This window comes from Typopeltis vanoorti, chromosome 4, assembly GCF_054136105.1.
Source record: "Typopeltis vanoorti isolate ZY-2024b chromosome 4, IOZ_Tvanoo_1.0, whole genome shotgun sequence".
NCBI lineage: Eukaryota > Metazoa > Arthropoda > Arachnida > Uropygi > Thelyphonidae > Typopeltis > Typopeltis vanoorti.
This window is the reverse complement of record NC_143552.1, coordinates 64,910,380-64,923,357: the sequence shown is the minus strand read 5'-3', so window position 1 is coordinate 64,923,357 and position 12,978 is coordinate 64,910,380. Positions and strand designations below refer to the sequence as shown.

The following is a 12,978-nucleotide window of genomic DNA, read 5'->3' as shown; positions in this document are numbered from 1 at the left end:
TCATGCCAAAACCATTCAAATGCAGTTCAATTCACCCTTCAAACTCATTCCACACATTAAGAAACTGCACCCTTTTATCTTCACACATCTCCACTAAAATATCATTCATAATCCTTGCTTTCTGCGTCATCTCATCACTGTCATACCTGGACAACACACTGACTACCTTTCTATCACACTATTACTTTTATCCTTTTCAACAACCTCCTGATAACCAATCTTTCACTCTCCTTGTTTCAGTCAAGTCATCTGTCCCCCACTACCTCATTTTCTCGCATTACTCCTGATATCCAACACTTCAATCGCACTATTCATTTTATTTCCCAGAAAACAAACATTGTACAACTTCTCATTTACTATACTTCTAATAATTGAATTCCTATATCCCACCAATTGCAGGTCTTTCATTACCTCTTTCATACCGACATCATTTATTTTTGTCTTCTTGATGATGTCTTAATAGAATGGTAGAACTCCAAAAAAACAGGAAAATTAGATATCAATTTATAATGATGTGTTATGAACAATAAATAGAACATAGAAATGACAGGACTGCAGATAATTAAGCTAAACAATAGTAATCTAGGCAGTTCTACTTATTCAAGTGTTTAATTATTACTTTGACTATTTAAATTTTGCTCTTCTTCTTTTTTCTTTCATATTCTTTTCGACATACTTGTGCCATATCGTTTTTTCATTTCACGCATTAACACACTGAATCAGTGAATAATATTTATTCAAAGGCCATATATATCAATCTGAAAATTACAAGCTATCAGCAGTAGCAAAAAGGAGTTGAATACAAAGTAGAACATGAATAATGAATTGAATTTGAAACAGTCAGAGCCACATGACATTATACATAAAACAAAGCAAAAATATAACTGAGAAACATTGTATTATTAGTTATTAATTAACTTTAATGATACATGATTAAAATGAGACTCTCCAATCTTTGATAGTGAAAGACGGTTGTTCTAATTCAAGTTTGGACAATGGAGTAGATCTACTGCACTTTCTTAGAAGAAATTCAAATTTGTAGCAACCAGGGCCAGCTCTACCAACGGCACAACATGTGCATATGCATGGGGTGGCATATTTTGGGGAGATGGCAAAATTGGCCTAAACTATACGAAAAATAAATCATAAAAAAAGTAATTTATTCCTTCTCTGTTGAAACCAGACTTCCGGATGTTGTTAGTTAAATTTTTTACATAATAAAACTTTATTGTACTGTATATTTTTTAAAAATCATAATCATTTAAATAATGTAGTATTATGTTGCGTTTAACATCGCACTGTTAGTGTTAATATCAGACAATGTGACAATAGCAGAACACCTTCTATCTTGCATTCATTGCTGGCCATGAGTTGACTGACCTAAAGGTAAATTTCACTTAACCAATGAGACCAATCATAACGAGATAATTGATTAAGAGTAAACCAATTAAAGAAATAGAAACAAAATACATAAATAGAGTTGTGCAGTGATTGTTAATAATACTTCTTTTGATATAATTATTAGGATTTAGCTTTTAAAATAATTTTAACATTCCAACATGTCTGATAAAGGAAAAAAACTATCAGGAGCAGAATATCGCGAATGAAAATCGGAAACAGTATGCAATATTCAGAAACAAAGTGGGGCTTTGCATAAACATCTAAAAACTGAAACGGCTAATGTAGTACAAAAGAAAATAAGTGAAAGGACCGAAACCAAAAATTCTGAGCTCATGGCAAGTACTTTAATTGTCCCAGTAATGTCAATATTAGTAACAATGAGGGTGAAAACGAAACTGATTTACATCTTCCTCTTCAAAAAAATTAAGTAATGAACTTGAAATGAACATTAATCCAGCAAGATGGAACCCCTCTTTAAGTGATGCTGAAAGACTGGAAATCGTAATGAAAGGTCCGCCAGCAAAACTAAAAAGTGATTTCTTTTTTCCACTCAGGTCTAATGGTGGGAAATTTTCATGAAATTATTACACTAAGGAACTAAGCAATGGAGAACATGATTAATCAGTAATGGTTAGTGTATTCTGAAGAAAAAGAGTCTGTATTTTGTTTTTTGTAAGTTGTTTTCCAGTAATAAAATTTCATTTAATACTGACAGATATAACAAGTGGGGGCATTTATATCTGTATCTTAATGAACACGAGTTCCATAAGAAGTGGATTGAGTTATTGTCTAGGCTTAAATTAGAACAGATGATTGATTCAATGCAACAAAAATTATTAAATGCAGAGGCTCAACACTGGAGGAGCATAATAGCATGCCTAATTGCCACTGTTCAATTTTTAGCTCAACAATGTTTGCCCTTTCAGGCAACATCTGATAAATTGCATGTTTATAATAATGGCAATTTTTTAAAGCTTATTGAATTAATTACCAGATTTGATAATGCAATGTCTGAACAAGGGGTGCTTAAGGGTCAAAGCTGTATAACTGAGATGAGACCTCCACATAGCCTTTAAAGGAATGCGGAGAACCAACCAGGGCTTCTGACCTAATGTCCAATCCTCACCTTCTCGTGGTGCACCCTGTTGGGTATCTACTTTGATACTGAACGAATGAGGATGGGCTGGCAATTTGGGATTTAGCAGACCAAACTGTATTCTTATTGGTTAAACCAAAATAAAAAATGATGGTACAACATGACAAAATTTCATGCCGGCTGAGGAATCACCCGGTTAAACAAGGCCCCTGTTGTTTTCACCAGGGAACCAGGGCAAACAGCGAAAAGTCACCTACTGGAACAAATCTGAAAACAAACCCCAACTCAACATCACCAGAGTTAAAGATCAGTACTATCGATGTAAGAAGCCTGAATGGCAAAGAAATGGAGCTAGCTGAGGAATTAGATAAGTACCAGATCGACATAATAGGGGTGACCGAAACAAAAAAGACCAAAACTGGTGAGATCTTTTTGAGCAATAAATACAAAATGTTATATTCAGGCAATGACAATCAAGGAAAAGAAGCAGTAGCCATAGTATTCAACACAAAATACGAGGCTAATCTTCTTGAATGGCAGTCAGTCTCAAATAGAGTAATGTGGGCAAATATGAGAATGGGGAACTGGACAATGAGACTTATTCGTGCCTATGGTCCCACAGAAGGTTCTACTAAGGTAGAAGTGGAGGAATTTTTTGATGCTCTAGAAAAAGCAACTGACACAATGAAAAAGGAATAGTTGGTCCTTGTTGGGGATCTAAATAGCAGAGTAGGAAATGATTGTGAGACATACAAAAATATTTTGGGAAAATTTGGAGAAAAGAGCAAAGCTAATAATAATGGCAAATATCTGTTGGATTTTTGCTCAGGACATGGACTGGTTATTACTAACACCATGTTCCAACATAAAAATGTGCACAAATTCACATGGAGAGAAGAGGCTAGGAATAAGAAAAGTCTCATTGACTATGTTATTGTTGATAGTGATGTTTTCTCCCTGGTGCAGGACACCAGAGTGTACAGAGGATTTGAAATTGGAAGTGATCACTATTTAGTCTTGAGCAGGATAAAATTCAATTTCATATTGAAAAGAATAACATGTAAGAAAGTTTTAAAGCGAATAAAAGTTGAGCAGCTCTCAGATGTTAACTGTAGACTAAAATACAGAAAGATTATTGAAAAGAAAATGAAAGAGTTTGAGAACAGGAATCAAACCTTGGAGATTCAGTGGCAAACTCTGAAGAAAACATTGATTGATTCTGCCAGAGAGGCATGTGGCAAGGTTGTGTGCAAGGATAAAAAAATCAGAACTCCCTGGTGGACACAGGAAGTTAAAGAGGCAGTGAAGGAAAAGAAGAAAGCATATCAAAAGTTCCTGGCAAATAAGTCAGCTTTTACTCTGACCGAATACAGAGACAAATGTAAGAAAGCTAAACAGTGTGTAAAACTAGCTAAACAAAAGCCATGGGAGGACTTTGGCAAGAATATAGAAAATAAATATCAAGAAGGTGGCAATATATTCTGCAGGTTGTTGAAGAAGCTTAGGAATGGAGGAAAGAGTGCTGTAAAAGGAGTTAGAGATGATAAAGGTGACATGAAAACAGGAGAAAAAGATATACTTGAAGTATGGAGTAATTACTTTGAAAAACTGCTAAATGAAACAAGCAGTGATGACAGCACAGTGATAAAAAACACTGACCAGGCATGCAATCAGGAATACATATCCATACTTGAAGTAGAAAAAGCCATCAAAGGCTTGAAATGTGGAAAGGCAGCAGGAGTATATGATATTCGACCAGAAATGCTGAAGTATGGTGGTATAAAAGTCTTACAGTGGCTGCACTGCATAATTCAGAAAGCCTGGACAGAGGGACGAATTCCCAATGATTGGAGTAGAGCTCTCATAGTACCCATATATAAAAAGGGAAATAAAACTGAATGTGAGAATTACAGAGGTATTTCCCTACTGAGTGTTCCTGGCAAGATCTACGCAAGTATACATGAGAAACGGTTGAGAAGAATTGTGGAAGAAAAGCTTGGTGAAGAACAAGCTGGATTCAGGCCAAAAAGAGGCTGTCAGGATCAGATCTTCACTTTACGACAAATAGTTGAGAAAGCATGGGAATATAACAAAGATCTGTATTTAAGTTTTGTCGATTTGGAAAAGGCATATGACAAGGTGCCAAGATAGAACCTGTTCAATACGCTGCAGTTATATGGTGTCAATGGGGCATTATATCAAGCAATACTTAGTCTTTATTTGAGTTGTAAGTCAGCAGTTAGAAATGAAGGAAGTACAGGAAGATGGTTTAATGTTAAATCTGGTGTGAGACAAGGATATACATTATCCCCTCTGTTATTCATTATCTATATGGATCACATTATGAAGGAAAGTGGTATTAAACCTGATATCAAAATTGGAGATGTTAATGTCAGCTCTTTGCTTTATGCGGATGATGTTATACTTCTAAATAAATCCGCTACAAGTCTGCAAGATTCTCTGACTAAATTGAATAGCTGTTGTAATAGATATGGTATGAAGGTCAGCAATAAAAAGACAAAGACAATGAAAATAGGCAGAATCATTGAAAATGTCAACTGTGTTGTGAATGGAGAACCTGTGGAACAAGTAAAACATTTACCATCTTCGGTAAAAACACAATTTTTACCGAAGATGGTAAATTAAATATAGAAATAGACAACAGAATCAGTGAAGCTGGTATGGTGAGAAGTCAATTGAATAAATTCATATGGAATAAGAAAGAAATTAGTCGGAACACTAAATTAGCTGTATACAAGACAGTGTTGTTCAAACCAGTTTTAACTTATGGATCTGAGAGCTCGGTCAGAAGTAAAACACTTGACCAAAGACTAGAGACCGCAGATATGAGAGTCCTGAGAAAGATTAGAGGCGTGAACAGATGGCATCAATGGCAATATCATATTAAAAATGAGGATATTAGGAAAGAACTTGACATTGTCAGCATCCAGGAATGCATTAGCAGGGTGGTATGGTCACTTAAATAGAATGGGAGAGGAAAGATTCACAAAACAAGTGTTCTCTGCCAGGTTGCCAGGAAAATGACCCAGAGGAAGACCAAGATATAGGTGGATTGATACGGTACAAAGTGCCTTAGACAATAGAAATATAAGATCTGATAATGTTGGAGTCTTGACAAGTAACAGACTGATTTGGAGGAAAATTGTGGATAGGAAGTTAGTAATGATGTAATTTTTTCATGTAGTACTGTCATATCCTGTACACCCCTTGAGGGTACATGGCAGGAATTTGATGATGATGATGATTTCTGAACATTTACTAAGAGTGAATCGTCGATCAGCCCAACATTATCTTGGGGAAAAAGATTCAAAATGAATTGATTTCTCTCCTCTCTGGGACCATAAAAAGGAAAATAATTTCTATGGTGTAGAATGCTAAATATTACAGCATAGTTGCCGACCGTACTCCTGACGTAAGTCATATTGAACAATTAACACTAATTATAAGATTTGTTAATATGGACCCAGGTGATATCAATATAACCTCTGTAACTACCTTCATCATCTACATCAACGCCATCTACTGCAGACCACCAACACTAGCATTTTCACAGACAATCACAAACATCCATGATCACGGAAGGATTTGAACCTGCAGCCTTTTCATTGGAGAGCGGATATGCTAACCACTCGGTCAACCAGGCTAGCAAAATTAATGCCAATGGTACTCGGTGTTCCCAGGTGGTAGCCTCCCAAGTACTAACCGAAGTCAACGGTCCTTCGCTTCGATAATTGGATGAGAACCAGTGCATTCAACATGAGATGTAGCTTGTAAATTATTGCTAAGCATAAAAATGGAATTGTCTACTGCCATATCTACTTTAAGAAATGTTCTCTAAAGACTTGAGAATATCATAAATTATGAATTATTTCAAAATTTTTGAAATTGTCAGTCTGGCTGGCCGAGTGGTTAGCATATCCACTCTCCAGCCAAAAGGCTGTGGGTTCAAATCCCACCGTGGGCATAAATGTTTGTCATTGTCTCTGTGGAAATACCAGTGGTGGTTGGCGATAGATGGCATCGCTGTAGTTGTGGTCAGCTGGTGGAGACAGAGTTGTGTAGAGCAAATGTCCTCCCTCAATGAGTTTTGGACTCCCTGGAGGTGTCAAATAATAATAATAATAATAATTTTCTTGTAGATGCTACAACATTAGCTGATTCTAATTTGAAACCAACATTTATAAGTACTAGAGTGTGTCAGCGGCCGCGTGGTTAGCCTAGTGGCTTTGCGCTTCACAACCATATGCCTGGGGAAGGAGTGTCCTAGGTTTGATTCCCGTTGGAGACGTGAGGAGCTGAAGGATCTTCCTCAGCCGTAGCCAAGTTAGCCGGTCTTGGGCACGGGCAGTAGGGTTTTTGCACCCAGATTATCTGGTGTTTTTCATCCCGCAAGCAGGCAAACCGGCCCCGTGAACACACAGGGATACAGCCAAGAATACCTTGAGGCATAGGAGTGACCATTCTATCCTTGTATTTCGGTTACGAAATCCAAGCATGCTTGGAAGGTTGTGGGCCTTAAAGGCCTGTTAAAGCCATTGGGATAGATAGAGTGTGTCAGCAGAAAAAACAACATGATTATGAAGCAAAAGATGAGTCTATTTCTGATCCCAAAACTAAATTTAAAATTGGGTTTTTCTTTCATATTATTGATGTAGCAATGAGTTCTATCCACGAAAGATTTGGGCAATTAGTTTTTTCCATTTTCATTTTTATATAATATCCCTAAATTGAAATCTGAAGTGAAAAATGAGCTTTTAAACAAATGTAAAAATCTAGAAAGTATTCTAATGCATCAAGAAAATAGAAACATTGATGCCATTGAGCTATTTGATGAATTGAGAATAGTTTCCCACTAAGTACCAGAAAATATGCTCCCAATTAAAGTGCTACATTATATAGTTGAAAATAACTTTGCTCCTAATGTTGCAGCAGCCTTAATATTATGACTGTCATTACCAGTAACAGTTGCAAGCATAGTCTTTCAAAACTAAAGCTTATTAAATTCTACAATGGCAAAACTCGATTAAGGAATACAACATAGAAACTTTTAAATCAAATGTAAGCAAGTTTCTCCTTTCTAACCCACTACCCATACATGGTACTAATGTACTATTGGTTGATTACCAACTTCTCGCATATGAGCGCAACATAAAAACTCACTAATAATCTCCCAACATATTTCATCCATTCAGATCAGTACTACTTGATAATATCCTCCAAGATCTAAATGATCACTTCTTTCCAATGGTTGTGAGATTATTAAAATCCTATGATGAGATTACAAAATCTTATTTTAGTCTTTTCATTTAGTGCTATTCTTCAGCAATTATCATACGCTCATTCAATAAATTCTTCTGCTCTGAACTTGGTAATGATTCTCAACTCCAATCAACATCCATAAAATTAACCCTCCCGCCAATCTAAAATTAGAATGACATCCTAATTTTTCATGCCTCCCAAACATGAGACTTTTGTCCCTCCTTTGGTTTTGATTACTATTCCCTTCAAAGATATGGCAAACAGTTACAGACTAAGCACATGACACATATTGTATCTTTTATCATAATTAACATTCATATAACTAAGTAATGCAGTTATATACATATTCAAATTAACTGAACTCCACCTCACCTCACATCCAATGATAGGATCAAATCCATAAGTATAAGAAACACATGTATCACAGTGATCTCCAGTAACTCGGGATGGACAAATGCACTGACCTGTGACAGGATGGCAGTAAGCAGTTGATGGACAATCACATGGTTTACAATCTGGGAAACCAAAAAAGCCAGTTTGGCATTGTGAGCAAGTACGGCCAATAACATTAGGTTTGCAGTTGCACTGACCACCAAATTCATCACATTCAAAACTACGGGAACCATCAGTATTACAATTACAAGAAAGTGCTCCATTATTATACTCTGAAGTTAATGAATATGCAGCATCTTGGCAGAATCCTAAATTTTACAGGGGAGGAAATAAAAACTATAAATATAAAACTATTGCATATTGTGTGTCATCACTTTTAATGAAATAAAATAATAAATAAGTTGTGCATGCAAAAAACATAGAACATATATGATGCAGAAGGACTCACTTTGTAGATTAAAGTAAACACATAGAATAAAACATCTATATTATTTCCAAACTTTTATCACTATATAGCTAAAATCCAGAAAAAGTTAATTACAATAAGAACTAGGAAGATATATTTTTCTTATTCCTTCCTTCCCTCCTCTTTCACCTTGCGGTGTCGAGGATTTTCTATTTATTTAACCGCTACCATATTGAGGATATGGTGGTTAGCCCTATGCCTCCTGGTGTGGCCTATGTCTGTAGATGTACGTGTTCACAGGCCAGTTTGTCTGTTCTGGGGGACAAAAACTCTGAGTTTCTGGGTGAAAAAAATCCCTACCTCTGTATGAGACTGGCTAACTCACCTTTTGTCAAAAGAGAACAGGTAAAGATTCTTCACGTCACTGACGGGAATTAAACCCAGGTCTTTCCAACCAAAGGGCTTCATCTATACTGACTGAGCTATGGAGCCTCAAGAAAGATGATATGTAATACATAAATACACTACTATTAGTGCTTGAGTAGGTTGCCCTGCATCCCTACAGGGGACAGATCCAATTATTAGGCCTTTGGCATTCTCCTCATAGCTGAACTAAATCCAGAACTAAGTCATATTTAAAATTTAATAAATGTAGAAGATATATCAATGAACATTAGTAAAATTTAACAGAATCCATCTGATTCATATCCATAAAATCTAGAAATCTAAAATCTATAAAAACTGAATTCTTTCCTTAATGAAAAGAAATAAGACAAGAAATATTTGTTGACACTTAAGGTATTGCCTGCAAAGTCTTCATTATTTAATCTTGAATTTCTGTGTAACAATATTTTTTTTAGAAAGTTCTGCTTCAGATGCTGCAAAATCTGATGCCATATTTGATTTATTTTATTATTATAACATTTGGTTATAATAATAAAAATGACACATCACTCTAAGAGAGATCCATTAAAACTGTAATAACAAACTTTATATACATATAGTACTCTTTATGAACCAGAAAGAAAAATAGAGGGAGGAATTGGAGGGGGAGAGAGAGAGAGAGAGAGAGAGAGAGAAAATTATGTTAGTATCCATTATCAGTGGTATGAAAATAGAATAGATATTTTTTGTAAATGGTTTGAAGAATATGGTGAAGCTGCTTTAAGCAGATGATATAATTTATCTGATATATCACTCCTGTAAATTGTTCATGGTGCTTTCATTGTCTTCATTTTTTGTGATTTCTTATTGTTCAAGAAACCTCTAAATTATCTTTAATGAAATTTAAATAAATAATTAAAAACACATATTTTGATATTATCTGCATGTAGCATAAAATCTAGTCAGCATATGATTAAGAAAACTAAAGAAATTTTTGTAAAGAAATGCAACTAATTATAGCTGTATGCCAAACAATCTCCACTCTGATTACTTCATATGGTAGAATAATTTTTAATAAACATTTCTTCATGTAGAATTCTCAGCATGCTACTCACGAAATTTGACAATGGATGTAGATATACCCTAGCATTTGTTCAACTAGTGTAAACCATTAAAAATAACTAACAAACTTGGGAGAGGATAAATATAGGTTTGAATTTTAAACACAGTAGGATAAGAATGGGAATGAAATTCTATGAAGGATCAAATGGATAAGCATTGCAGGTGGAGACACAGGCTAAAGAGAATGAAAATCTGAATGGAGGTAGAATAGTGCATAGCAGTGATAGAGGTGTGAAAGAGGTGAGAGAGGTGTGAAAGAGGTGAGAGAGGTGTAAGAATATGAAAGAGATAATATGGAAGTTATTATTATTACTGTTATGTGACACCTCCACGGAGTCCAAGGACTCTTCACAGGAAGGTACTCTGCTACACACACACACATTTCTCACATATAGGTGGGTTATCAGCCCTCAGCAAATAACGATGTGTAAGATGACTGTGACCTATGTGCAACCTAGCAAAAAACAACTTTCTCTCTCTCTCTTCTGTTCCTATATTGACTAGACTGCCAATGCTTAATTTTAGGCTTAATCTCATGCAATTTGTTTGTCAGTGCTCCCTGCCAGGAGTATTGCATTGAGCAATTAACTTTAATTTAAAACCTGTGTGTAGTCAGTATATGGTACTGTCAAACAGTATGTCAAAAAAGTACAAGCTGGTCTAGCAGCTGCATTTGTAATGTCATTTCCCTTAATTCTAATGTGGCTGGGAATTCAACACAACCGAACATCAAAAAAAAAACTATATAAATTACATACTTTTGCTATGATAAAGAGCCAAGAGGCTATAAGGAGTTTGCTATGTTATTTGTTATGCCCTATTGCAAGCTAAATGGAATGCAATTCTGCTGTTTAACATACTGCAATTAAGTGAATCTGGTTTAAGACATTAATTATTATTATTACATAACACCTCCAGGAAGTCCAAAGACTCATCGAGGGAGGGCACTTACTCTACAATTCTCTGTCTCCACCAATTGCCTTCATCATCTCCATCCATGCCATTTACTGCTGACCACCACCACTAGTATTTCCACAGACAATCACAAACATCCATGCCCATGGCGGGATTCGAACCTGCAGTCTTTTGGCTGGAGAGCGGATACGCTAACCACTCAGCCAACTAGGCCAGAAAGTTACAGCCAAAAGAAGTGTCAGTTCTTGAACCATCAGTATAGATGGGCAAGAAATCAGAGTAGGCTGCTCTGTGTGCATTAAACAATTGTAGATAGACAGATGTTGGTGTATGAGACTTCTGCAGTTGACAAAGTGAGAGGTTGCAGGATGCACGCCTGCCATGGAGGAATGCTGGTTTCTTTCGTACAGCATCCATAGCCTCTTTAATGAACATACCAAAAGAGACTAGTCCATGTAGGATGATCTGGAAGAGACTATTTTTAAGGCATAATTAAGAGATAAATGTTTTTGTGTAAGTGATAGAGAGGTTCATTCGATTCAACATAAAGACTTTGAATGGATGATGTGCAAAAAGTACCAGTAGCTATTTGGATAACCTAATGATGGATAAGGCCCAACCCCAGAAGAATGTGCTCTCCCTTGCAGAACAGTAAAACTGGGATCCATAATCAAGCTTTGAGTGTACACATGCTTGATAAATGCAGAGCAAGCAATATCAATCAGTGCTCAGTTCTATACAGGATAGAGTGCAGAGGATATTCTATGCTTCACTATTCAATGCTCCACTTTTAACAAAGATGACAAATGTGTGTAAAGAATATTAGCTTTCTGTCAAAGATGAGTCCTAAGAACTTGGCCTCTGGTGATACTGGGATAATAGTTTGTCCCATTCTTAAATCAAGATCAGGATGAAGAGTGCATTTTCAAAAGTGCACACATACATCTATTTTTTTCCCTGCAGAGAACCTGAACCCAAGACAAAGGGATCATGAAGAGACATGATTGGTAGCTTTTTGAAGTTATCTTTCAATGATCCTCATATTACAGGAGTGACAGAAAATTGTAAAGTCATCGAAATAAAGGCATTTGCCTATTGTGGAAGGAGGAGGTTCAGTAATCGAGTTCACTTTAATAGTGAAGAGGGGTCACACTTAAGATAGAGCCTTGAGTAACTCCCTCTTCTTGATGATATGCACGAGATAATGTGTTTTGCCCACTTGGACTTGAAAGACTAGGCTGGATAGAAAGTTTTTAATAAAAACAGGAAAGTATCCCTTCAGACCAAGATTAAACAGGTCTTTTAAAATGCCATATCTCCATGCTGTGTCATAAGCTTTTTTCCATGTTAAAGAAGACTGAAAGCAGATGTTCTCATTTCCGGAAAGAGTCTCTTATACATGTTTCTAAACAGAAAAAATGGTCTAAGGTTGATCAGTGTATAAGAAAAAAACCACACTGTATGTTGGAAAGAAGTTTGTTGCTTTATAAATAAGAGAAGCCTTGTGTTTACTATTTTTTCCCAAGACCTTAGAAAGAGTTAGTCAGAGCAATTAGATGACAACTGTTGGCCTATGCTGGATCCTTGCCTAGTTTGGGGATAGCAATGACGACTGACTTATGCCAAGAGTCTGTGCACTCTTCCAATAAATATTCTGTTGTATAGTAAGAGGAGATTCATAGAAGATGATTAGAGATGTTTTATCATGTCATAATGTATGTCATCATGGCCTACTGTGCTAAGATGAGACAGAAAAAAGAGCTCTTTTGAGTTCCTTCTTAATAAATGGCTGACTGTATAGCTCTATCCCCTTGGATCAAAAGCTTATCCACTATTTCTCTTATCTGTCTTTCAATATTAAAAAACCTGTGTATACTGCTATTGCTGAGATTCTGACAAATTTTTCTCTGAAAGTGTCTGCAATAGCTTTGGGATCTACATGAGTATATAGTATCCATTATGTTCCAAGGTAGACAAATGG

General features: G+C 35.9%; 1 protein-coding gene across 1 annotated transcript in view; it reads right to left on the bottom strand.

The window, feature by feature from the left end:
* Window positions 1-12,978, bottom strand: part of LanA (laminin subunit alpha) — a 1,191,635-nt gene that overhangs the window by 714,055 nt on the left and 464,602 nt on the right. The window contains exon 21 of the mRNA XM_090391815.1: window positions 8,150-8,478. Within this exon, the coding sequence (XP_090247941.1) occupies window positions 8,150-8,478 (329 nt within the window). The remainder of the gene's footprint in view (window positions 1-8,149; window positions 8,479-12,978) is intronic.